Raw genomic sequence first — 27,847 nt, forward strand, 5'->3', positions numbered from 1 at the left:
CGTGATGCTTGCCAATTTTTTTTGTACCTCTTCCTAATGTATTTCTTCATGTTTTATGCCTCAAATAGCAAGGAGGGGGATGAAGTTATACTAAAAAAATTAGGTCATGAATTTTAAAGTAATTTGTAGTGATTTGGTCCAGTAGCAAAAGGTGAAAAAAATAGCACTTTGGAAGCTGTCAAAAGATTCCAAGACTCCCTTAACATAGAATTGTCCATATTTTAAGTTGGAGCCAATGAAGTTTTCTATAATTTTGATATAATTTGAGAGCACATGTGGGATTTTTTTTATTTTCAGTTATTGTCTAAAAAATGCACTATGAAATAAATGTGTACAGTCTGTCATTGAACCTAAGCAATAGCTGAACTATATTTGGTGTATTTGGAATGCTCTCAAGACATTACATATATGTAAATCTGAAGGGGTACATCTGATCTTTTCCTCATTTTGAATTATAAAAAGTTTTTTAAGCAGTTAAAAGGAGTAGGTCCGGTAAGGGCCGATTTTGGCCTCAAATGTCAGGTTCATCTAACGAAAGTTTTTGGACACTTTTTGAACACTTAAGGAGGCTCGCGGGTATAAGATTTTCAGAAAAAAAATAAACTTTTATTTTTTATTACAAATTTTATTTATTGCCTTTAGTAGTTGTTACTTTATCATGTGGTACAAAAATTATTCCAAAAAATCAATTCGTGTTGGCCCCAGGTGACATTGAAAATGTTTATATCATGAAAAAAGCTCCAAATTATCTCCCTTTGGTGCAAAAATGCTATTTTTTGTCATTAAAATTGAAATATCTTTTTTTACTCATCGGTGACCTATATTTTTTATTATTGTTTTCAAATAAGCTATACATTAACTAAATAATTGTAAAATTTAAGCGATTTCTGTAATTAAATTCGTTTTTTATTTCGATATTACCTCTTTTTCTCCTATTAGTTCAACAGAAAAAAGTACCTTTACAAAAATGTATGCTTCTTTCGAAGTCAGATTGTGAGCGTAAATGATCGGTGACCCCCATTTTTTATTTTATTTTTCTATTAGGTATAAGATAAAGTTCATTTATAGAAAAAAATGGCGAAATCTTATATTAAATAAAAAATTTGATTTAGACCCGCGAGCCCCCTTAATTGTCTATTTCAATTGATTCGATTAGTTTCTGAGAAAGATTTTAACTGATTTAGTCATTAAAAACGCTCTGATTCAAGCTGAAATATGACAAATCTCTCAAATATGCCAAAAAACGTCATTTTTCAAATGGCTTTTGTCAAAAATGAAAGTGGCCACATCCGTGTTCATCCTCAACCTTCATATATGTTATGTATTATAATCAAATACAACTTACATTTCAATATTATGAATGAACACGAATGCGGCCACTTTCATTTTAGACGGAAACAACCAAAATGCTTAAATTTTGAAGATTTCAGTTATTAAGCATGACTTTATGATGCTAAAACGCGATATGTGTGCATTGTATTATCAAAAACAGCTCATATTTATGTAGCAGAAGCATTTTACTTTCCAAGATATAGCTCAAAGATTACATTTTCACAATTTTCTAAAACTGCTATATTTTGAGGCCAAAAAGGGGTCTTACTGAACCTACTCCTTTGTTGTAAACAACAGATGTCCATATGAATTCTCTGACCAGATATTTTAATCTATAAATCATTCTCAGGTTCATCAATGTTTGACTGACTGGTGAGATCTAGGTCATGGCTTTTGATACCATTTACACCTGTTATGGTAAATTGTTGTTGAAACTAGTTTTAGTTTTTTAGCCTGAAAACATGTTCAACCCAATTTTATTCTGTATGTACGCACCATCCATATATAATTCCATAAATAAGTGATTGTTGCTGCATATCATATTTGTTTTAAGTTTGTTTTGTACACAAGTAGGGTTCTGTAATGTTTTATGCAGTTTACTTTGCAGTATGTGTTTTGCTCATAGTTGTCAGCTATACCATGACATTGTTGTCAGCTGTACCATGATATTGTTGTCAGCTGTACCATGACATTGTTGCCAGCTGTACCATGACATTGTTGTCAGCTGTACCATGACATTGTTGTCAGCTGTACCATGACATTGTTGTCAGCTGTACCATGACATTGTTGTCAGCTGTACCATGACATTGTTGTCAGCTGTACCATGACATTTTTGCCAGCTGTACCATGACATTGTTGCTTACTTCTACATTATTAGCTCTAGTTGATATTTGTCTCATTAGCAATCATACCATATCTCCCTATTCTATAATAGTTATTAGACTCTGGGTAATCTAAAGCTTGAAATACTGTAAATTCAGAAATTATTGCAAGGTTTTTATTATTGCGAAAAATGCAACAGAGTTGAAAACGCAATATTTTAAACTCGCATATTTGAATAATCAATTAAACAGGATTTTTTCTCAAAATGGTAAAAATTAAAATCGCATTTAAGTTTAAAATGACAATATTGCAATAATAAATGCACGCAAGAATTTCTGAATTTACAGTATTTGAAATAAATATGTTTTAAACTAAACTAAACTTTTAAATAAAGTTAAAGATATATATATGTTTTAATATTTAACTGACATTAACAAAATAAACAGTATACATGAAATCTTGAATATTTTACTGTTATATATATTAAATTTCCCTGTTGTTTCCTATTTGCATATCCACTAAATTATGGTAAAAATGTATAACCAAACACTGTTAGAGCTCAGGATAGGTGTTTAGATCCCTGCTCTATAAGTTACATGCTAATATGAGGTGTTCATTGAAGGAAAAAAATCACTTGTCAAGTGAAACTTGAATCATATTTGTGATTCAATATCATTCCCATGTTTGAAATTGCATTGTGGGATTGCAGTAAATCATTGTTTGCATATATCATAACTGAAGAAAGTCAAGAGTACATAGCCAGGATCTGCTATAAATTGCAAGGTTCTCAACAACAAAAAATGGTGGTAAAGAGCAACAAAATCAAAGCAGTACTTCAGAGATAAACACAACCAAAGTTTCAATTTTTCAGAGGTAAGGAGGTTTAGCAAACAGGGAAATCATTTGGAGCTGTAAAAACCCTCTACATGATATATTTATATTTATAACAACAATGCATTAACAATACATGTAAACATATAAAACACAATTTGCACCAATCTGCCCCAATATATTGTGAAAAGCAACAGAGAGAATAGGCCAACAAGTTCAAGGACTAAAACTTCAACTATGTGCTCCATTTTATGCCAGCTGGCTAAATGGTCTTTGACAAATGGTCACTTTTTGGTCTATAATGTCAATTGTTACCAGTTGTGAGACTGCATACTAGTAATTACATCAAAATGTTGCATTTCATTCAATGTTCACCAAAGTATAAATTTGTTAATAGATTAATAGATGTAAAAGAGGTTAAGACTAAAAATTGAGCATAGTAATGTTTACAAAACCAACAACTATAATTGAGCATGCACATAAAATAGTTGAAAACAAATAACAAATAAAAATTCATAACTCTATACACTTACAAGGCAAGATACTAAATCTTAAAATAGAGACAAGTTTGTGTTAAAATTTTATTAGAAGTTCACAATGTTTTATTTTCTAGAAGAGTGCACCAGGTGAGTGGAATCGGTGGGCGTACAAAATAGAGATTAATAGGCATCAACTACCGTAAAAAAAGTTCCAAAAAATGAAGAGTAAAAAATAAGCCAAATATAAGAAATAAGGGGGTGCTAAACTAATGAATTATGATCTAGTATAGTAAATAAAGAATAGAGTATAATTGGTCTAAAATAAATGAAGATTAAAGAAATGGATGACCCATTTCCTCTTCCAGACCGTCATAGCTCAATATATAGACAAGGCAAGATACTGAATTTGAAATAGAGACAAAAAAATCCATAATTGCTGGTAAGAGCATATCCATTAAAATGCATGTCAGAAGACAGGGAGGGCAGTTTTATTTTTAAACATGGGATGCGGTTCATTTATAGTTGTAAAACTACATGATAGCAGACAAGACAACCACCAATGAAAAGAACAAATGATGTAATGGAATAGGTCTAGGCATCTAAGTATATATACATCAACTTTTAAAACAATGAAGCAAAGGGGGAGGGGGAAGCAGAGAGAGGTTTATATGTTAACAGTTGACACCTATCATTTTCTGAGGGTTTATATGTTAACAGCTGACACCTATCATTTTCTGAGGGGGAAGCAGAGAGAGGTTTATATGTTAACAGTTGACACCTATCATTTTCTGAGATTTGATATGGGAAGCAGAGAGAGGTTTATATATTAACAGTTGACACCTATCATTTTCTGAGATTTGATATGGGAAGCAGAGAGAGGTTTATATATTAACAGTTGACACCAATCATTTTCTGAGATTTGATATGGGAAGCAGAGAGAGGTTTATATGTTAACAGTTGACACCTATCATTTTCTGAGGGTTTATATGTTAACAGTTGACACCTATCATTTTCTGAGGGGGAAGCAGAGAGAGGTTTATATGTTAACAGTTGACACCTATCATTTTCTGAGATTTGATATGGGAAGCAGAGAGAGGTTTATATATTAACAGTTGACACCTATCATTTTCTGAGATTTGATATGGGAAGCAGAGAGAGGTTTATATATTAACAGTTGACACCTATCATTTTCTGAGATTTGATATGGGAAGCAGAGAGAGGTTTATATATTAACAGTTGACACCAATCATTTTCTGAGATTTGATATGGGAAGCAGAGAGAGGTTTATATGTTAACAGTTGACACCTATCATTTTCTGAGGGTTTATATGTTAACAGTTGACACCTATCATTTTCTGAGGGGGAAGCAGAGAGAGGTTTATATGTTAACAGTTGACACCTATCATTTTCTGAGATTTGATATGGGAAGCAGAGAGAGGTTTATATATTAACAGTTGACACCTATCATTTTCTGAGATTTGATATGGGAAGCAGAGAGAGGTTTATATATTAACAGTTGACACCAATCATTTTCTGAGATTTGATATGGGAAGCAGAGAGAGGTTTATATGTTAACAGTTGACACCTATCATTTTCTGAGATTTGATATATCTGTAATACATTACCACAACCATATATGAGACATGTTTACAAACTTGTATGCATTTCGAATATAAAATATGGTCAATTAAAATACAACTTATAATTAGAATCTGGAACTTTTATATGCATAACAAAATATGGACATCATAATACCAAAAAGGTGGTCAAATTTTCTTTGGGAATGACAAAAGGGTGGTCAATAATATCTTTAAGCTACTATATCACTGCACAATAAATTCCCAATAAAAAAGCAAGTATCTCCAAAAATAATCCCCCTCTAAATAGATAATTATAACCAGACAGGCAAAAGTTTTGTAATGAAATATCACATTTCATGGAAGAACATACATAACATTCTAGTTTAAAATGAAGACAAATGGGTGAACATAAATATTTTAAACAAGTTGTAATTAATAACATATGGAACACTTTTTTTATAATATTAATTTTCATTGTGTCTTTAAAAAATGCAAATATTTAACAGTAATGAATATTCACAAATAACAAAATATAAATCTTTATACATATAATCTATACTGTGGATCCTTTTGTCGAGGGTACCAATTTTGGGGTGTTCCAACTATATGCTCCCATTTAAATGCATTGATCGTCCAAAAAAAAGGGGGGTTCCAACCCCCCCAGAACCCCCCCCCCCTCCCTGGATCCACCACAGATAAATGAAGAAAAATTATTAACACATCTTTCCAAATTCATCACAAATTTCTCATAAGTGTTAGGTCAGGTTATTATCCTCCCAGTCAATTAGATGATTTAAATACAGGAGAATATTCAGTTATCTACCAAGCATGTTAACGATGTAGAGATTCTTTAAGTAGTTCGTGCTCTCCAATAGATGATTAGTTCCTGCTCTTCAATGGGTGATTAGTTCATGCTCTCCAATGGAAGATTTTACTTCTTTTTACTTTGTTCTTTCCCCTGAAAAACAATAGAAAATATCATCACCACAGTTAAAGGCCAGATCTGTATTTCATAAAATTTAGAATGGAAATGGGGAATGTGTCAAAGAGACAACAACCCGACAAAAAAAGCAGAAAACAGCTAAAGGCTACAAACACAGCAAGAATTAAAAAAAAAAACATGTATTATTGTGATAGAAATCAACGTCATGCAAATAAATATCAATGCATGTGTAACGTCTTCACGATGAACTATAAAAACTACAGGCCCGGAGCTCAATTTTTGAAAATTTTAGTTAGATTCTGTTGGCATGTAGATATGATTTTTACAGGCCCGAGAGCAATTTTACTAGCCTGGGCTGTCTGGGCTGCCACTCAGCATGAAGACTGTGTTAACTTATTTTTCATTACAAAAATCTCTCTACAAAGCTTGTAACTGTTTGAAAATTGAGTTGATATAAGAAACCTACAAACAGACCAAAATTCATCATGTTCATATTTTTATTTCATATATGAATGTCACCATGGTTACAAAATCAATCAAAGTCTAAGCAGTTACATGTATCTGTGCACTTGCATTAAATCTGATGCAGCTCATGTATTAAACATTTACAATTGTAGTCCAGTCATAAGTTTGAACCTCAAACTAATTGCAACAGAAAATGTTTTTGTTCTAATCTATAGCATTAAGCCCCAAAATATACACAAACAAGAATGTATCCTCAGTACAGGAATGCCCCACTCGCACTATCATTTTCTATGTTCAGTGGACCGTGAAATTGGGGTAAAATCTCTAATTTGGCATTAAAATTAGAAAGATCATATCATAGGGAACATGTGTACCAAGTTTGAAGTCGATTGGACTTCAACTTCATCAAAAACTACCTCGACCAAAAACTTTAACCTGAAGCGGGACAGACGGACGAACGAACGGACGGAACAACGGACAGACGGACGGTCGGACGCACAGACCAGAAAACATAATGCCCCTCTACTATCGTAGGTGGGGCATAAAAAGTCCAATAAAATCTAACTTGAGGAAAACTCAAAATCAGCATTTTTAATGTGTTATGGAAATTAACATTGGAAAGGGAGATAACTCTACAACAATGAGTCTTCTTTTGGTCATTTTGGTTGATTTTCTTAAAATTCATGTAAAATATGATACTTTGATGGGGTTATAAGTAGGTATTTGACATTATTATATAATCATCTGCTCATGAAATGTACAAAACCAAAGTGTTATGGGTATTTTTAATTATTTTTGCATATTTTTTATTAAAGGTATTGCAAATTTATGGCTTTGTGACTATTTTGAAAAAATAATGTGAATAATGTGAATATTTGGTATTGTTTATATCTGTAATTTATATTTGTTCAGCATCTACCTTGTTTAAAGAAACTTTAAACCACAAAAACAAGAATAAATTATGCTTTTAGTTTTATTCTATTTGAGATTCTTGACATGATGAAAAATCTAATAAATGGTCAACTAATGAATTATGAAAATCTAGGTTGTAGCTTGATAAAAGATATGGAAACATCTTTAGAGTTGTTTGTTATACTCCAAAGACAGCTAAAATATCAAGAATAAATACATTCTGTTAAATAGAAACAGATAAGTTATAATTTTGTATCAATTTTTATTGATATTTCTGCATTTTTTGCAGAGTTATCTCCCATAACAATGCAAATCTCCATAGAAATTTTAAAACCATGATTTTAAGTTTTCCTTAAGTTAGATTTTATGGGACTTTTTTCTGTGTATATTTGAGGTATGATTCTAAAGATTAAAACTTAAAAATCTTGTTGCAATTACTTCAAGGTTCAAATTTATGCTAGATTGACTGCACTATTGATACTATTAGTTACACAGTGTGCAATTGTCCTAATACGAGAATTTATTGGGCGAAGCCAAACCCGATATGAATTTTATTGACCAGATAAATTCCGTATTAGGACAATTGAACACTGTGTAACGAATTTATCCTGATTTTGTTATATTACATATTATTATATTCAAATTCAATGTTAGGACAATATCAATAAATATATTTTATATATTAAATAAAAAAATGTGAAAAATAAAAAATATTTTGACTACAAAGCAACTCAATTGTTTTTTCTTTTTTTTATTAGGTCAATGGTATAAGGGAGATAATTCCAATTGACGTTATAAATAAGGGAGATAATTCCAATTGACGCAATAAATAAGGGAGATAATTCCAATTGACGTGATAAAAAATTGTACTGAAATTTATTAGGACAATATCAGCCAATCAAATTGCGAGAAATTACTCTAAATCAGGATAAATGTATATACCTAAATTCAGAAATTATTGAGAAAATTTTATTAATGAGAAAAATGGGACAGTTTCAGATGGACAGTATCAGAGTTGCAATAATAAACACTCCTGTTCATAATTTCAGTAAGGATATTTTACTTCAGAAATTTTTTGCAATTGCCTGATTTTTTTAAATTAAAAATACTAAACAACAGAAAAATGTTAACTATGAATATCTTGGTTAAGGTGAATTATCTATTTAGTATCACAAATGTATCTGTCTTACTTGAAAATTAAAGTGCAATAATCAGTTATTACCTCCCTTGTCCTATATATTTGGCCTTGATTAATTTAACCTTAACGTACTAATATAGAATTGGATCAAATATCTGAGATCTAACGATTTTTTATCTTTGTAAGCTATTTTTAGACATTTAATCTAATTCAGTCATTTTTTTTTTGGACATAATATAGAACTTAACTTACTTTAAATAATATCTTTGGCTTCAAATCTTTTATCTAAATACAGTTCTAACCTACATCTATTTTCACACAGTCTACCATATTTACAGAACTATGCTCTTAGTAAAGGGGTCATACTGGTCATATATATAACATCCCAGTATTTAGAAGCAGTATACAATCCTGACCTCAGTTACCCCCTGAATTGATGAATTTATTTTTACATGTATATGAAAATATGAACTAAATAATGAAAGTCCTGATCTACATGTACCATTATAGACAACAAGAGATATGTATGATAAAATATTTTAAAATGAGTAAGGTCCAGTCTCCACCCTCCCCCCCCCAAAAAAAAAACCCAACAACAAACAAACAAAAACAACCCTACAATAGGGGACAGGCTGTATATGCTAAATGCTGTAATTCATTCATGTAAGTTTAAATAAAATACATACAAAGGGCGTCCTTTTTCCAAACTTGCTCCAAAAGGTGACTTCAGCACTTCTTTTATGACCTGTAAACTGGTCAAATGTTTGGCATTCGTCGAATGGTGGACAATAGAGATGTAAAGATACAGCATTATCTGTATGGCTTGGGTTCTCTATACGATGTATACCTAATTCATCTGCAAAGAAATCATACCATCAAATAAAGAAATAAGATGCATAGCATCAAATATAACTGCACTGTTGCATACATAAAATCATGAGAGTCATAAAACATTATCATATGTCTTCTTATACATGTAATAACATATCAGTTACATTTCATAACATCTTGAATACCTCTGGCTAATTTCCTTACAAAATGGTATATATACATTGATATAGATATACATGTAGTTCACAGCTAATGTCAAAACAAATAAAGTTTTTGAGGTTTAATATCATAGTCATGGTTGCTCTTATGTCAAATTGTTGACATAATTTATTCTTATAGCATGTATAAAGGTGATTTTAAGAATATAATATATTCATTGAAAATCGCTTTGTGAGATTTTTGTCTTATTGTCTGATGGGATTGCCCACCAGTAAATGTGGCCTCCATAATATAGTCAGTGATTCAATCAATCAAGACATTGACAAACAGAAATGTCATGGCTGTGTGATCTAATCACCATAATCACAAACTTAAATATTTGTTGAAACCTTCTGAAGCCAGGAATGTATGTCCAAGTCTCCCTCCCTCATCCTCTCTCAAGGGTGAGACAATAAAACCTACCAGACATATATCCTACTTCATTCAGATCTAGTCTGGACTTCTTAATAGGTTCCATTTGGTGTATTTCTTCATTTTCTGGCCAATCAAATAACTCTTCATTTAAATGTCCCTCAATGACCTTCAGGAAGCAGTGAGAATTAGCATGGTCATGTATAGAGCTGGCCTGAGCTGTATTCCAACATAATATCATCAGATTAAACTTTCCATTACCTTCATCAACCAAATTTCTTGTATATCTGAGTGAAAAAGAAAACAAATTTTAATTATACAAGTCTGCAACCTTTAGCCACTAGTCTGATGCCTAAGAAAAGTTCATTTTATTTTTCTGACTAGTTATATATATATATATATATATGATGGTGAATAAGTTATACAATTGATTTTTCCATACACATACATTATGTGTCTAATTTCTTAAACTTTCCATTTCAAACTCATATTTATTTCAGCATATATTTCATATGTATACAAACTATACATGTACATGTATTATTGATCATTATGATCATTATGATATGAAAAATCTTTTTAAATTGTAAATGAAAGGGAAATGATAAGTAACTTATACTAAGAAACTTCTTAAATTTGCTTAAATATGACAAAATCTAATTTGATCCAATATTGCAATAGCAATAAAAATGTTAAGCTAATGAAATAGACTATAAAGGTGTGTAGGCATAGACCATTCTGATTGGCTAAGAGAAAAACCGCAATACAACTAAATGTCAAGGTTAGATTAGCTGAATGTGTTGTCAACAATACTTCAACACTTGGATGTATAACTTTGCCAATTTATTGAATTACGTTTTTTTCCTGAATGAATTAACATTGTTAGGATTAGGATTTGTATAATCATGATCATGATGATCAGATAATACAAATGTACATATAAACAATAACATTTCTACATCACAATCATAATAAATTTTATACAAGAATATTTTGGTTTGAAATGCAATAAACCATCAATCACATCTCCAGAGGCATATTTAGAGCCTTAATTGAGGAATTTAAAAAAAAATAAACATATTATGGAGATTCACTTGAGCATGACTGGAGCAGGCCCCTCTTAGGTAAAATGGGGGTCCAAACTTTTGAAAATTTCTAGATCTGCCACTGATCTCCTTATTTTAATAAACATGATAAAGTATTTAATTTTCAGCTCTTGGCACAGAAGTGTATTGTCATGAATGTATATGTAAACAAACATAATGTTTACATGACATTAATCTGGTAATTGATATGTATGTAAAACGTAATTGTTCAAAGCAGACTGCAATGTCATGGACAAAATAGTATTGATCAACATAACTTACAGACTTATTTATATATATGTACAGTATGTGTAAGATGTACATGTAGGCTTCTCATCTAACTGAGGCACTTACTACATCTTTCCTATGTTATCAAAACTAGGTTACTGCATCATACCTATGTTATCTAAAATAGGTTACAGCATCTTACCTATGTTATCTAAACTAGGTTACTGCATCTTACCTACATGTATGTTATCTAAACTAGGTTGATCATCTTTCCTATGTTATCAAAAATAGGTTACAGCATCTTACCTATGTAATCTAAACTAGGTTACTGCATCTTACCTATGTTATCTAAACTAGGTTACTGCATCTTACCTACATGTATGTTATCTAAACTAGGTTCATCTTTCCTATGTTATCAAAAATAGGTTACAGCATCTTACCTATGTAATCTAAACTAGGTTACTGCATCTTACCTATGTTATCTAAACTAGGTTACTGCATTTTACCTATGTTATCTAAACTAGGTTACTGCATCTTACCTACATGTATGTTATCTAAACTAGGTTCATCTTTCCTATGTTATCTAAAATAGGTTACAGCATCTTACCTATGTAATCTAAACTAGGTTACTGCATCTTACCTATGTTATCTAAACTAGGTTACTGCATCTTACCTACATGTATGTTATCTAAACTAGGTTCATCTTTCCTATGTTATCAAAAATAGGTTACAGCATCTTACCTATGTAATCTAAACTAGGTTACTGCATCTTACCTATGTTATCTAAACTAGGTTACTGCATCTTTCCTATGTTATCTAAACTAGGTTACTGCATCTTACCTATGTTATCTAAACTAGGTTACTGCATCTTACCTATGTTATCTAAACTAGGTTACTGCATCTTTCCTATGTTATCTAAACTAGGTTACTGCATCTTACCTATGTTATCAAAAATAGGTTACTGCATCCATATCTTACCCAAGTAAAGTTATAACAAAACCAGGTTACTGCATTGTACCTACACAACATACAGCCCATGTGGATTTTGCTTTTTCCTACTTCCCTGTGGGCAGCCCACCCAATGCCCACTCTACATGTAGCTACATGTATAATCTCTCTTTTTTTTAGTATTGATTACATATGCTTATCACTTTTTTTTCAATTGATTGTACTTGCAAATCTTTTGATTCATCAAAAGTAATTACATGCCCACTCCTATGGGTGGGCAGAGTGGACAAGCTAGAAATTTTGACCATCAGCTGCAGGTGCTCACTCCAACTGTGGGCAAGTGGACAAAGCAAAGTCCACCCGAGCTGTAGTGTATGTTAAGTTATAACAAAAGAAGGTTACTGCATCTTACATGTATCTACATCATATATGAATAATATTTTTTATAAAAAAACTGGTATCTGCATCTTACCTATGTGGATCAAACTTGGCAAACTTTTTCCAATCTTTAGGATTACTTTTGTACATATTCATTAATGCGCTCACATATTCTATATTCACTTTGTCTGATGCAAACACCTTGTGTAATTCCTTAATTAAATCATCCAATGTTTTTGGCGGTACAATTTTATCAGTGTCATGGTATTCCTTCATCTCAGTCTCGTTACAATCGGAAATCTTCACATCTTCATTTTTTACACAAGTATCAACTTCCATTTTTAGTTTTTATTTCAAAACTTTACAGTTCAAGTCTGTTTTCAAACAAATAAAAATAGTCCTCTATTCTTGTCAGTCGCAATGTGCCTTTCCTTTTTATGATGTCAATATATAATTATCTGTCCTTGATATTCTGAAAAAGAAAAGAAATTTTAACTTCAACTAAAATGAATAATTTTTCAATGGCTTCTCTTCCAATTCTCACTGTTTGAAACTTTGGATGGTAAAAATTGATAACTGTAACAGTGGACACAAACAGCTTAAGCTTACTACCACTTTAACAGTATTTGCAAGTAGACTTAATTTCAGCTTAAGCTTAATTACTACCACTGGCTAAAGTCCACTATATAGAGGCAGATACCATTAAAAATCAACACTTGAATAGTTAATATTTACAATGCAAAGCACATAATTTGAACTGGGTCCATACATATAGATACTTTTCTGTGCAGATAATAGGCTTTCTGCATGGTTGCAACTTTTGTCAAGGTCGTCACACATATAACATGCTGAGTAGTCATGATGTAATTATCAATATTTAAAAATGTTCAGAGAACAAAATTGATAAAGAAAATCTATTTACTAAATATAAAGGAAAACATATCATAAATGACAACTTTATCATTGTACTAAGTAGTACATGAGCATGTTTTTATCAATTTTACAGACAGCCTATTTATTCAACTTGCTTAAAATAAATATTTTTGCTTCAATAAGCACGAAATAGACCTTACCAAAAGCAATTTGTCCTAGTTTTGTTTTAAGGTCTTTTAACATTCATGATCAAGTAATGTTATTCTGGTAACTGATTAAATGAAGGCTTTTCAACAGAGACTTCTGTTTTGGCACCAAGAGCAAAAAGCATTTCAACAATTATTTACTAAATCATTATCATTATCTATTTCAGGAAAGGTTAAATTTTTATCTTTCTCATGTTTACCATCAATTAATTACTCAAGAAAATAATGTTATAATATATACATGATATATATCAACCTGAAAAATTACAAGCTTGTGAAAATAAATGTATTTAATATTTAATTCTTCAACACATGAAAAGTTTTTTTTTTTTTTTAAAGTCAAAGTCAATAGCTAGAACGAACAGACATGTATTATATATAAATTAGATTAATTAGTCTCCCAAAAAGAATAAATTTGAAGACATTATTTTGGGGAAAATACAAGATTATGCACATCATAATTCAAATTTTCACAAATTATTGAAATACTTAGAATTTGATACATATATATATATATAGAAAGTATAACTGCACTTTTTAAGCTCTTCAACATTTCTTGATAAAATATAAGAATTTAGACTATAGATAGGCTTTTTTTTCTATTTTGGCTCACATCATTTTTATCTTTTTACATTTTTGCAAATAGAGAAAAACATAGAAGAACTTTGTCTAAAAGTGAGAAAAATGTTAAAGGTGCAACAAAAATAGGAGACTTTACTAGACAGCATTTGACATAAAATGCTACTTATGTTGGTATTCACCATGTCCCCTAAAGACCTATAAATATGTAATCAGATTGCAATCAGGTGAACCATAATATAATAATATTTTTTTATTTCTAAAAACTCTAAAATAGAGAGAGGAGTGGACCATTTCCAAGTATATAGCTTTTTTTTCTAATGCAGGATGTTAATTGTGGACAAGTTAATAGCATGCACATGATGACTTTTAAGCATAGTTAAATCATGACAAATTAAATTTTCCTGCTTTTAAGGAAGTTTTAAATATATAATATTTATGTTATATAAAAAAAAAAAATTGCTATAACTTTATAAATTATTTCACAGATTGTTTCATTTTATTCTTTACAAAAATCTGTCAACTTAATTTGCAAACATAGATATAGGAAGATGTGGTGTGAGTGCCAACGAGACAACTCTCCATACAAATAACAATTTAAAAAGTAAACCATTATAGGTTAAAGTACGGCCTTCAACACGGAGCCTTGGCTCACACCGAACAACAAACTATAAAGGGCCCCAAAATTACTAGTGTAAAACCATTCAAACACATGTATATAGAGCTCTACATGTATATTTGACCTTTTTAACAGCATTATTTTGAAATTGTTATTTATAAACAAAGCTATAATAATATCTCTTCCTATTAGAACAAAATTTCTATTCATTTTACTCTATTAATAACAAATAATATAAAATTCTTCTCTGAGACTCCTTCCTAGAAAACTTTTGGCAATACTGCAAAACATTTATCATGTTTATTAACCAATATGCTTTGGCACTAAAATGAAGGATACCACTGTCATGACTGTTTCTGTGTTCTCCTAAATTTGCTGTTATAAATGTCAGACCTAATATAACCAAAAATCAAGTATGTTGCCATTTTAGAAAGTAGCGCTGATCAAGATGCCCAACTTCAACTTTGTGGTGGTTTTATATTTATTTTTAAAACATAGCAGCCAGTTGGTTGAGGCAAACTAAAGTTAGAGAACAGAAATAAAAAATTTATCAATTTGTCCAATTGTAAAGGGGCATAACTCTGGAATAATAAAAGTGACACCCCAAAAGTCAATCTTGATCTGTATATTGTGGTTATAAGCATTAATGTGTATAAGTTTTATACAAATTGAATTTGATTGAGGTAAAAATAAAGTTAGAGAACGGAAGCCAACTTTGGTATGGATGGACAAGGGTAAAACTTAACCCTTTCCTCCACAGATTTTTTTTTCTCACATACTTGATTCGCATAGGATTTTTTTTACAAAAAAAATTATCAGGTTTAAAGTATTAGTGCATTGTGAAAATGAATATTTCATCAATGAAATTCAAGTCAGTTATTCTCATGAATATCCTTTTTATATTGGATACAAATTTTTTTAAGTCTGATGCAGTCATTTTGTAGTCAAAGCGTTTCAACTGAGGTACTATACAGGCGTCATTATGGAGTAAAGGGGGTGGCGTCAAAAAGCGTCCCTTGCTACGACAGAGGCATAAAAATTTAGCAAATTCAGGACCATAAATTATAAATTTGCAGTCTTGGAAGTCCTAATTACTGTATATATGTATCATATAAACGATTTTGAGAACTAATTAAGGTAGGTTTCACTGTATAAAAAAGCAAGCCAGTTCAAGCATTAAATTATAAATTTCATGGAAATGTCATTCAAACTGTGAAAATATTTCAAAAGATAATTTATTAAAAATGTATAGCTAGAAATCTTTTCATCAATTAATAATTGGAAAACATATTTCATTCAAAATCAACATTAATCAATACACATGATAAAAAGATACTGAACATGTTAAAATTGTTCTCAATGTTCATAACATATATCTATAAAGCATGGTTGTTGATTAACTAGGTAAATAACCTTGAAAACTAATGATCAAAATCTCTCATCCTTACAGTGTTCAACATTAATGGCATCCAGTGGAAAATTCCATTACCGTCACACATGTTTATCGTTGTATCCAGCAACCCAAGGACTAAATAAACTATTTTTATATAGTCTATACATGATAAAGGCTTAAACATGTTAAAATAGCAATGAAATGGATAGTACATCTCAAGTGAGAATAATAACTACTGTACATGTAGTTTAATGTTTTTCAAATTATAGTTTGGTATAAAACTTTATTGCAATTTCAAATTAATAGTATAATGATATGACTACAGTGGCCTAAAAATAAAATTAATTGCTAAAATCTATGTCATGTTGGACTCTTTTGAATAGTTATCTAATTGGCAAACATTTCATCACATCTCCTAATTATCTATAGAAGAATATCTGCTGACAATGTACATTCTTAACAGTCTAGTCATTACATGATTTCTAATCTGCTTCTTGTTATCTGGTGGATTGACTTGTGTAAATTAAGAACCAGAAGTCAACAGCAGATTTATAGAGTCACTGTGATCAATTTCTACAACATTTACTGTACAATGTCCTCATTATAAATATCAGGATTGAAATTTAATATTTTTGCGCCTGATTCTACAAAGGTCTCATCAGTGAATGAACAAATGTTAAAAAGGCCAAATAAAGTACGAAGTTGAAGAGCATTTAGGACCAAAAATTTTGGACCAGAAAATAATTACTGAATTACAAACTTTTTTCATACAAGTTTTCTCTTTGCATGAAATTATGAACAAAGTCTATATAATTTATGTTTTTCAAATAATATATGATACTTTTTTTATTTCAGAACTTTTGATTTTGACTTTGAGGTTAGCTTTTTCTTCGACATATTCTTGAAAAAACATGCACCATGAAAAAATTATATTGAATTAATCAACATGATCAACATGAATTTGAAATGCAATGGAAATAAAGTCAACTGGATTTTACTGGATGACACAGAAAATCCTGAATAATATGGGGTGATTTTTCAATATCTCATGAAAATTTCTGAATTTAATACTTTTTTAAAAAATAAACATTCTTTCAAAAGTTGAAAACTAGTATTTAACATGTTTAAAAATGTTGTTTACAAATGTTACACCAAATAATTATGAAGTCTGGCAAGGCTATTTTAATTTTTTTTCTGGGGCGCCTAGGAAGAGCTACAGAAGACAAATAAAATAGCCTTGCCAGTCGTCATAATTATTTGGACTAGTGTAACTGGAGATATAAAAAAGAAGATGTGGTATGATTGCCAATGAGACAACTATCCACAAAAGACAGAGCATTCCCTTACAGAAAAATAAGGCTTCTTGCAAATATTTGCGGCAATGTTGCTGCAAATAGTTGCGGCAATATTGCTGCAAATATTCATTTTTCGTATGCAAATTAGTTTTCTTGCAAACAGTTGCTGCAACATTGCCGCAACAAATTGCTGCAAATGTTTGCGGGAAAATCAGTAGCTGTGATTGTTGCAGCAATATTGCGGCAAGTTCATTAGCTGCAATGTTGCAGCAATATTGCAGGAAAATTAATTTCTTGCAATATTGCGGCAACATTGCAGCAAATCTTTCAACAATTCAGGTGTAAAATTTGGAATTAAAAACTAAACATTTAAAAATTTATGATTTAATAATAAAAAAAAAATGTCTCTGTCCTCTATAGGTTGAAAATGGTCTCTGCTTATAGGTTGTTGTGTTACATCTGTGTACTTTTAGTTCTGTTTCTCTGTACTCACTGTCCTTAAAGTTGAATTTTCTGATTTCAAAAATACTGCAAAATAAAAATTGAAGAATTTTAATTAGTAGACATAAAAAAAATAATTAGAATTATAAAGATATACAGATATAAGTTACTACTTTATAATTTAATTTTGGATGTAACGTGTCTTCTGATTGGCTGACGTTATTTTGTTATCAGCCCATATACATAATTTAGTCATGTGACCGTGATGTCATCAACGTCTTTTCATAGTTTTTTACGGTTTAAAATGGAATTTAGAATTAAATTATAAGAAATGACTGTAATATTTTTCTGTCTATTCAAAATAACATAAAAAATTTGGTGCTATATATATGAAAGCTATACATTGTTGCCATTTGTTGACAAACCTCTTAATATTGGCAGTTAAATCGTAACAGATCTCTGATTTAATACCAAACTGCTTTTATTAGAAGATTTCTTGGTTCAATTTAAGTAATGTTATTTCTAAAACATACAGTAATAAAAAGATTTAAAAAAAATATCTCCTGTCGTACACAATTTTGATAATATTCATGTGCATAAATCTATTGTCTAATACTTTTGCCAACTCTATTAAATTAAGAAGACTCTTTATTTATCACTATTTGAACTGTTAAAGAGCATGCATGCACTTATTCAAAATGGTGGACATTCAACTCCATTGTACTTACCAAAAGATGTTGTTCAAATTGTGTGTAAACACCAATCTTCCTGAATCCAAGAGTCATGTCAACTAAAGGCTATCATCTGCACTACCCAGTGTCAATAGAATCAATTGGAACTTTTAGATCTAACATGTCTAAATCCATTGTAAAATTCATATTACTTTGTTCCTGATAGAAGACATCTTTGTTTGTTGTATGCATGTTCATGTCCAGTTCAAATTTTGAATATATGTTGATCAAGGTTGCTTAGGGTATTGTTTCAATGTGATCCCTTTGAAATTTGCCCATAATTATAAATATCAATTGCCTAAATCTTGAATATTTGTTATTTATTATAATAAAAAAATAATTATAAATACATTCTTTTTTATCTTTGGTGTTATAAGTTATAATGGACATATATACAAAGAAGAAATGCTCTGCCCTTAATTTGGCCTCAAACTCTGTGTACATTAATTTATGGTACTTCCTGTCTTTACCACTCCACAGAGATAAATGAAAACCAGATGGGCATGGCACATTACATTTCTATCACCAGCTCATATTACTAATTGAGATGAGAAAGATAATTTGTGTATAAATAATTTGAAAATAATGATACTAGAAATTAAACTGCAGGTGAGGCTAAATTCATTTGATGGAAAATATTAGAATTAAAAATATTGTTTATAGAAAAATGTCACAAAAAAGTGACAAAAAGGCATAATAATACATATAGAACAAAAATTATTATGACTCAATTATTTAGATTAAATTTGTTGAAATAAATACCAAAGTATTCTTTCCTTACAAAATATCATATAATTGTGATAAACGTGCAGTTTAGGAATTCTTTATAAACATTAATTGTTATTTGAAGATTATTTCAAATGACTTATTCAAATATCCAGATATATCTGAGTAAAATAAAGTATGACCATAACAAATTTAGATAATTTGAAGTAATTCCATAACCGAATGTTCAAAGAAACCATATGTTGTGTATTATTTGAACCTTAAATCTTTAAAAAAAAAAAAAACAGGTCATATGTAATATTTTAAAATGCTTGAAATATTGGTGCATTAATTACTACATGTCTGACATTATTAAAGAAACTTTTCTTGCAAAGTTGTTGCAAATAGTCATTCCTTAAATAATAAAAGAAAAGGTTCCTGCAACTTTCTGGCAAACAAATTCTTTCTTACAACATTGCAGTAAACTTGCTGCAATTTTCTTGCAAACAAACTTTGTTGCAGTAACATTGCGGGAATATTGCAGGTAGCTGCAACAACTTGCAACTTTCTTGCAAACACTTCTTGCAAACAAATTTGTTTGCCGCAATATTGCCGCTATATTGTTGCAATATTGCAGCAAACTTTTCATTTCTGTAAGGGTTATTGTACTTGCAAAATCTCAGGTCTCCACCGGGACTCAAACCCGGGACTCTGTGTTACAAGGCAGAGTGTTAACCTACTGAACTAAAGAAGAGAAGTACTTCCTTAACCGCTTACGGCTGACTAAGTATCTACTAAGTTTTCTAGGGGAAGCAATCACGTCACACTAGTACAAATGTGTAATATATGGGGTCTCCCTGGCAGGTTCACCACTCTATGTTTCATCAAGGACTGCAGCAATCATTACACTGTTGTTCACTTGTTGCCAACAGTTGTTCTTTTGTTGTTGTTTTTTAATTTTAATTTCAGAGTTTATAAACAACCTTAAACTCTCCTTCCACAAACATCAAAGTGAAACTTAATTGTTGCTTTGTCAATATTGACAATAATCAGTCAGGGGACTTACTGAAATAAGTGATTTTTAAATCACTTATTTGAGTAGCAAATTCGAGTTTTTTTCACAAATTGGGACTTTGTAGTTTTTACAAAATTTAAACACATAAAGGTTAAAATCATATTTTTTAATTAGTAAAATAAAAAATATGAACTTTTTGCTTCTTTTAAGAAGCAAGGTATATGCCTTTGATGCTATCATTTAGCTGAAAATTCTATTTCAGTTGAAAAAATGCTATAATAATGGCTTTACATAATGAACTGATGCTTTCTTAAAAGATTTTTCACAGCAGGGAGTATTTTCCCTGTGAAGTTCAAGGTTTCACCTTTCAGATTATGTAATAAAATTCTACTGTTCGCGATAAAAATTTCACTGTTCGGGGGGGGGGGTGTTGAAATTAGTAGGGGTTATTAAAAGAATGATACTTAAAGAAGTGATTTTTGGGAAGGAAATTGAGGTCTGATACTTAAACAAGTGATATTTATGTCATTATCCTAGATTCAGTACAAGGTCATCACCTGAAATGACCTGGTCATCCTAGACAACACAGATGTTGGTTCTGATAAGTTTAGACACATAATTAGTCCCTGGATCATTAGTATTCTATATTTAAAGCTACAATAAAATTAAATCCCTTCTTCTAGTGATTAATTTGTACTACTTAAATCTCGAGACTTAAATAGGTGATTATTAAAGAAAGACAACTCTAACTGCCAACCTTTATGGGAATAATGTTACTTGAATCAGTGATTTAGAAATTACTTGTTTAAGCACAGGAGGTTGAAATCCTATCAATGAGGGTCTATAAATATGTCAACTCGACTATCACAGTAGAGCTTTTCAACCTCCTGTGGTTTAAGTAAGTCCCCTGACTGATAATGTCACTATTTGTGGTTATTTCATAAATCTAAAGACAAGGATTTGTAAAGCTTGAAAAAAACTAACGTTAGATGACAAATACAGACAAAATAAATACTAGATAACTTACCAAAACTAATTGAAATTTATACCACACGACTTTACCTCGGTTACAGTAGATATGACCGCTGGAAAAATACTTACCACGTTTTAAAATACCAATGTCAACAAATCGATCTATAGTCTGTTTCTCTCTATTTAGTCGGGTTGTTAAAAAATGAGGAATGATACAGAAACGAAGCGAAACGAAGCAAAACGAAAATAAGAAATGAAATTAAAAAAAAAACGAAACGAAACGAAACAAAACAAAACAAAAATATGACTTTTGATAAATTTACCACAAAAGATCGCAAATGGTCTCAACAGTCAACCGATCCCGAAAAGGGAGGCGGGGATTGGCACCCCGTCTTTTTTGAACGATCAATGCATTGCAAAACTTGTCAAAAATTTTATAACAGATGCTCAATTCACTGAAATTTAACTAAACAGTTTTATTTTACTAGGAGTTACGATGATCTGAATTGTAAATCTATACATGTCACCTATGGATTAGAGTGTAACCTTTGCGGATTGGTTTACGTCGGTAAAACGAAAGAAAGGCTAAACTAACGTATGTGAGGCCATAGATTAGATATCAACCTCACTGCAAATGACATTCTGTCATGATCAGAATTTTTTCAGCCTGATCATTCCATCGTTTCTATGACAGTTCGTATAATCGAAAAAATATACCACAGGACTATAACAATCCTCAACTTGCGTTTCTATGACAGTTCGCATTATCGAAAAGATATACCATAGCTCTAACAATCCTAATCTTTCAACGACTCTCCGTAGACAAAAAGAAGACTACTGGATTAGACAATTAGGAACTGCAACACCGTATGGCTGCAATGACAAAATTGATGGTATAGGTATTCTATCTAGTCCTTCGTGTAACTCGGTGAATGTGATGAATATTTTTATACTCCTCGACGTAGACGCAGTCATGGTCATCGTCATTATACATCACCTTCTCTGCATGATGTCTCTATTAATGACTTGCTGTCATTCATACAAAATCCGTTAGGTATTCATCACATTCGCACGAAACTTTATTCATTACCCCTTACAAAACTTCATTCTCTGTTCAATTTATGTTTGGAATCCACTGTTACAAACCCTCATTCAAACCAATACAAATTTCAAGCTATAATTTCGGATATTGCAAGTCACAGACTTTTCAAGCCAGTTCGCATTGGAAAAGATGAAAAAGAGAAAAGATCTTTTTTAAATCTTTCCTTTGCCAACAAAGGTCTCGATGGCGTCAACCTAGGCAATATCCTTCATCATAAATTAGTTCTATCGAAAATACCTCCTTATTTCAAAGACCAGTCTGTACCAATAATTTCTTATACCTATACCAAACCTATTGCAACTAAAATATTCAATTACAAACGCGTTTTGCAGAATCTCGATATTGACGACTTCAAGGCCGTAACTACCCTTGAGGCAAGTGAGGCAATTGCCTCACTAAAATTTCGACAATGATTATTTTTTTAAATACATATATATATAAATATAATAGTCATTTGTTGTTCTGTCTCAACCTTAATTTCTATAACTTGTCATCATTCCTTTTAAACTATATATAAAGGATATAATATATATATAATTCAGCATCTCAACGGGTGATGTTTCTCGATTACATTAACCTAGTAACGATAATCATCATGGATCTTTAGTTAAAAACAGGCTCTTGCAGAAAAAGGAAGGTAAAGAAGGAATAATTCTAGTAAACTAGTTTTTTTGGTAAACAGAGTATGAGTATTGCATATAACTTCATTAGAACAATCAAAAAACGATAAGTAGACTGACAAATAAAGTACTGGTCTTCAGAAGGGAGCAGTCCTGTCTGCGTAATCATTTCTCCGTTTCACCAACTTTTGACAAATCAAGTACTGGGCATCGCAAAGGAGCAAATCCTGTCTGCGTATTCATTTCACGAACTTTAAACTTTCTCTTTACAGATAAATGAAATATAAATAATATGAAACATGAATGCATGGATTAGTTTTTATCCATGTTTCTTTAACCTTAAAAGTTGAAAGAATATCCCATATTCCAATTTGATATTATTGAGGAATCGAAGAACCTTTAACACAGGATTTTGTCTTTACTTATTCGGGACTACGGAATTTCATTTCTTTATATTCGGGGTTTCGGAATCGGACACCCCCAAACCCAAACCCCTAAATTTATAGATTCTGGAACTAAAATACCACGTATGATGGTGCTTACAGGAAAGCTTAATTCCCTTTTGCAAACAAAACTGTTACTACCGATGCTGCTACCGAATTGCTGATGGAGAAGGAATTGGAAGAAGACATTGATCATTGTGTTGATGATGATGTGCTACCTTTAGAAACACAGACTGCCCTGGAACAACTGAAAACTTGGAAAAGAGCATGCATGAGTGGCGAAAGATTGTGCGGTCTTGTCATGCTCCATGTTCACCGCGATAAGGATATCAGCAGACCAAATTATGATTCTGAAACGATTTGATTGAACCGTCCATAGAAAAAATTTGAAAACTCTACTGAATCGATGTATGTTCTATGTTCTGGCAGCAGACTCAAATCAGTGATATTTGGATGATTATCTTACATATAAATTTAAATAAAGTTGTTAAAAAAATTTGGTGTTAGTAAAAGTCTTAAAATATGAAAAATTTATATAAAAAGTGTCCAAATTCAAAACATTATCAAACTCTCTAAAAATGCCTAGAATGCAGGATTTTGCACCATTCATTTCATACTCTCCAAAAACATTTTCGCCTCGCTTCGCTCGGCTCAATTATTTTGCCTCACTAAAATAAGTTGCCTAGTTACGGCCTTGGACTTCAAGTCTAAACCTCCTGATTGCACTTGTGCTAGTTCCCAATTCATATATAATCCTGCTGGCCACGTTATTACCGGTGACCTTAACATTGTTAATAACATTTCTCTACGAAATGTGTTATCGAAAGGTCCGAAATATCGTGAGCCTAAATCCATCAATTGGAAATACAACTTTAAAATTTTGATGGACTCAGTCGAGGATTATGCCAGGCAATGGGCTAAACGTGAAAAGGAAGACGTAGACACTCTATCCGAATGGATTAAGGCAGTGAGGTCGTTAATACAAATCAGAATCAAGAAACTGAATGGGTCCATCAATGCCCATGCTACGTCAATCTTTAAAGACCCAAATGTTGCTAAACACTTATCCGACCTCCATGATAAATATGTTGTTGTCCCCGCAGACAAAGCCCCAAATAACATCGTTTTTGTCTGTAAAAGTCACTACATTAATTGCTTGATAAACGAATTAGGTATAGACAATTCACTTGGAAACTCAACATATACCCTCACGACACTTACCAAAGAGGAAATCCTGGATAATCATAGGTCTGTTCTTTGTTCCTTTGGTATTTCAACCAAAGATGAAGAACTGGATCTTCCATCACTGTATTGGATACCTAAACTACATAAGTATCCTTACAAACAACGGTATATTGCTGGGTCTTCCAAGTGCTCCACGAAACCTCTTTCTAAATTATTAACATCTATTTTATCAGCAATCAAAGACGGGCTTCAAAGTTATTGTGAAACTGCCTATTCTAGAGGTGGCGTGAATCAGATGTGGATACTTAAAAATTCCAAAGATCTTTTAGAGTACATACAATCTAACTCTCTTTCATCTTGTAACAGTATTAAAACATTTGACTTTTCTACTCTTTATACAAGTATTCCACATTCCAAACTAAAAGACAAATTGAAAGAGTTGGTATTACTTTGCTTCATAAAAAAGAATGGCCAACGTAGATACAAGTATCTTGTCTTAGGGAGGGATAAATCATACTTTGTAAAGAATCACTCTGATTCAAACAAAAAATTCTCTGAAACCGATATTATCAAGATGCTTGATTTCTTGATTGACAACATATTTGTAACGTTCGGAGGACGTGTTTTTCAACAGACTGTCGGCATCCCAATGGGAACAAACTGTGCCCCTCTACTTGCCGACTTGTTTCTTTATTATTATGAGGCTGACTTCTTGCAGGAACTTCTTAGGAAGAAAGATAAGAAGTTAGCAATATCCTTTAACTCTACTTTCCGTTATATAGATGACGTTCTTTCACTAAACAATTCAAAATTTGGTGACTATGTGGAACGCATTTATCCCATCGAATTGGAGATAAAGGATACTACAGATACAGTTAAGTCGGCTTCATATCTTGACTTACATCTAGAAATTGACAATGAGGGTCGGTTGAAAACAAAACTTTACGACAAAAGAGATGATTTCAGCTTTCCAATTGTGAACGTTCCATTTCTAAGTAGCAACATTCCAGCAGCACCTGCATACGGGGTATATATTTAACGCATAATAGCGTTCGCAGGTACCTAGATACATGGGTCGTCTTATTGGCCATAATGCACGCGAATGCATTACAAGAATTGTATGCATGCTCCTTATTAACATATTATTACGGACGTACTTATACAGGCATTTTCCTTTTGAAAACTATCACCAGTTATGTTTATACCTAGTAGTTTATTACATACATAGACAATAAATACTGTCATCTCATTAATGTATATAATTCAACTAGAGGCTCTCAAGAGCCTGTGTCGCTCACCTGCATTTACTGATGCTTAGAGAATCATGTGAAATAAGGTTTAAATCATAATTAATAGTATTAAATATATATAGTTAGATATTATAATGATAACAAAAAACTGCAAAATGTCCGTAAAATTACAAACTCAAGAACAGCAACATAACAACGAGTTGTCGGATTCGTCTGAAAATGTCAGATAAATCTAAATCCAATAATCATTTTTGACACCTGTCAGATTTGCTCTAAATGCTTTAGTTTCATAGATATAAGCCAAACTGACTGTATTGTATCCCTATGTTCTATGTTTAGCCATGTCGGCCATGTTGTTTGGTAGGCGTGGTCATCGATCGGACACATGTTTTAAACTAGATACCCTAGTGATGATTGTGGCCAAGTTTGGTTAAATTGGGCCAGGCATTAGATTCAGAGAAGAAGATTTTTGTTCAAGTGAACAGACGACGACGAAGACGGATGACGGACGCCGCACGCCAAGTGATGAGAAAAGCTTACTTGACCTTTCAAGTCAGGTGAGCTAAAACTGTACCTTTTTATTAGCATATGATAATCATACTACACGGGGTCTAATGAACAGCTTGTTTATCATTGAATAGAATTAAGGAGTAGTTGATAACATAAATAATAATTTGAAGTAAAAGTTAAGAAATCAGAGGACAGTACTGAACCAATATCGACGTTCCTCAAAGTTTTCATGATTTTGCTAATTTTCAGGTAGGCTTCTACAAGTGGATATATGAAACACCTTTTAGGAATTTATAAGTCAATTGCGATCCCTGAAATGGAAGTTGTTTCCCCTAAAATTGTGTGATGACGTTGTTTTAATCGTGCCATAAAAGAAGATGTGGTATGATTGCAAATGAAACAAATCAGGCTCCACAAGAGATCAACATGACACAGTTTACAACTATAGATCATCGTACGGTCTTCAACAATAAGCAATGTTCATACCGCATAGTCGGCTTTTAATTTTAATTTTAAAAAAGGCCCCGAAATGACAATGTAAAACAATTCAAACGAGAAAACTAACGGCCTTATCCTTAAAAAAATGAACGAAAAACAAATAGGTAACACATAAACAAACGACAACCACTGCATTCCAGGCTCCTGACATTCACATACATACATAATGTGGCGGGATTAAACATGTTAGCAAAATCCCAACCCACCCCCTAACCTGGGACAGTGGTACAAATGTATAACAGTACCACATAAGAACGAACTATACAAATCAGTTGAAAATGGCTTAACTCATCAAATGGACAAAAATACAAATGGACGTGGCCGGGTACTTGCACATCCCAACAAGAAATAGACACTAGGAACATATTTGTTAGCGTGTTTTTGAGTGTAAATTTTATATATCTTTTAATGCAGTTTGCAATTATGACTTTCAGTATTTCAAGCATTTGCATAGTTATACATCGATAATACCATAATCTATGTTAAAAGTGTCGGACTAACAGGGTGTCGGACTAGTGGGGTGTCGGACTAATGGGGTGTCGGACTATTGTGATGTCGGACCAATAGGATGTCGGACTAACGGGGTGTCGGGATATCGGGGCGACCCCTAAGCGGGGTAAACATAAATAAAGATATGAATAGGTTAAACCAGCCAAGGCCGTAACTACCCTTGAGGCAAGTGAGGCAATTGCCTCACTAAAATTTCGACAATGATTATTTTTTTAAATACATATATATATAAATATAATAGTCATTTGTTGTTCTGTCTCAACCTTAATTTCTATAACTTGTCATCATTCCTTTTAAACTATATATAAAGGATATAATATATATATAATTCAGCATCTCAACGGGTGATGTTTCTCGAT

At 31.7% G+C, this 27,847-nt stretch overlaps 1 protein-coding gene across 26 annotated transcripts; it reads right to left on the reverse strand.

Annotated features, from left to right (window-relative positions):
- Positions 1-2,548: 2,548 nt before the first annotated feature.
- LOC139496317 (cysteine dioxygenase type 1-like) lies at positions 2,549-21,573 on the reverse strand. 26 transcript variants are annotated; one of them, XR_011657622.1, is made up of 7 exons: positions 21,500-21,573; positions 12,636-13,013; positions 9,954-10,189; positions 9,188-9,357; positions 5,049-6,001; positions 4,646-4,924; positions 2,549-4,149 (listed from the first exon to the last, which is right to left on the reverse strand). XR_011657622.1 is itself a non-coding variant. In XM_071284825.1 (5 exons), exons 2-5 carry the CDS (start codon positions 12,878-12,880, stop codon positions 5,975-5,977), a joined length of 678 nt encoding a protein of 225 aa, XP_071140926.1. In that variant the 5' UTR covers positions 12,881-13,013; positions 21,500-21,573; the 3' UTR covers positions 2,549-5,974. The 26 variants fall into 26 exon arrangements, 5 of the variants coding, with proteins under 5 accessions (XP_071140926.1, XP_071140927.1, XP_071140929.1 ...); XR_011657621.1 differs by having other exon boundaries at positions 21,426-21,534; XR_011657618.1 differs by lacking the exon at positions 4,646-4,924 and having other exon boundaries at positions 2,549-4,242.
- Between the last annotated feature and the right edge of the window lie 6,274 nt (positions 21,574-27,847).

Source organism: Mytilus edulis, chromosome 11, assembly GCF_963676685.1.
Source record: "Mytilus edulis chromosome 11, xbMytEdul2.2, whole genome shotgun sequence".
NCBI classification, from domain to species: domain Eukaryota; kingdom Metazoa; phylum Mollusca; class Bivalvia; order Mytilida; family Mytilidae; genus Mytilus; species Mytilus edulis.

What these genes read in the sequence shown, in the direction of transcription:
- LOC139496317 (XM_071284825.1), bottom strand. Translation starts at nt 12,880, where the DNA reads ATGGAAGTTGATACTTGTGTAAAAAATGAAGATGTGAAGATTTCCGAT. An exon ending in GCCAAGTTTGATCCACATAG is followed by an intron (nt 10,190 to 12,635) that starts GTAAGATGCAGA and finishes TTTTTCACTCAG; the next exon opens with ATATACAAGAAATTTGGTTG. An exon ending in TGAAGTAGGATATATGTCTG is followed by an intron (nt 9,358 to 9,953) that starts GTAGGTTTTATT and finishes ATTTCTTTGCAG; the next exon opens with ATGAATTAGGTATACATCGT.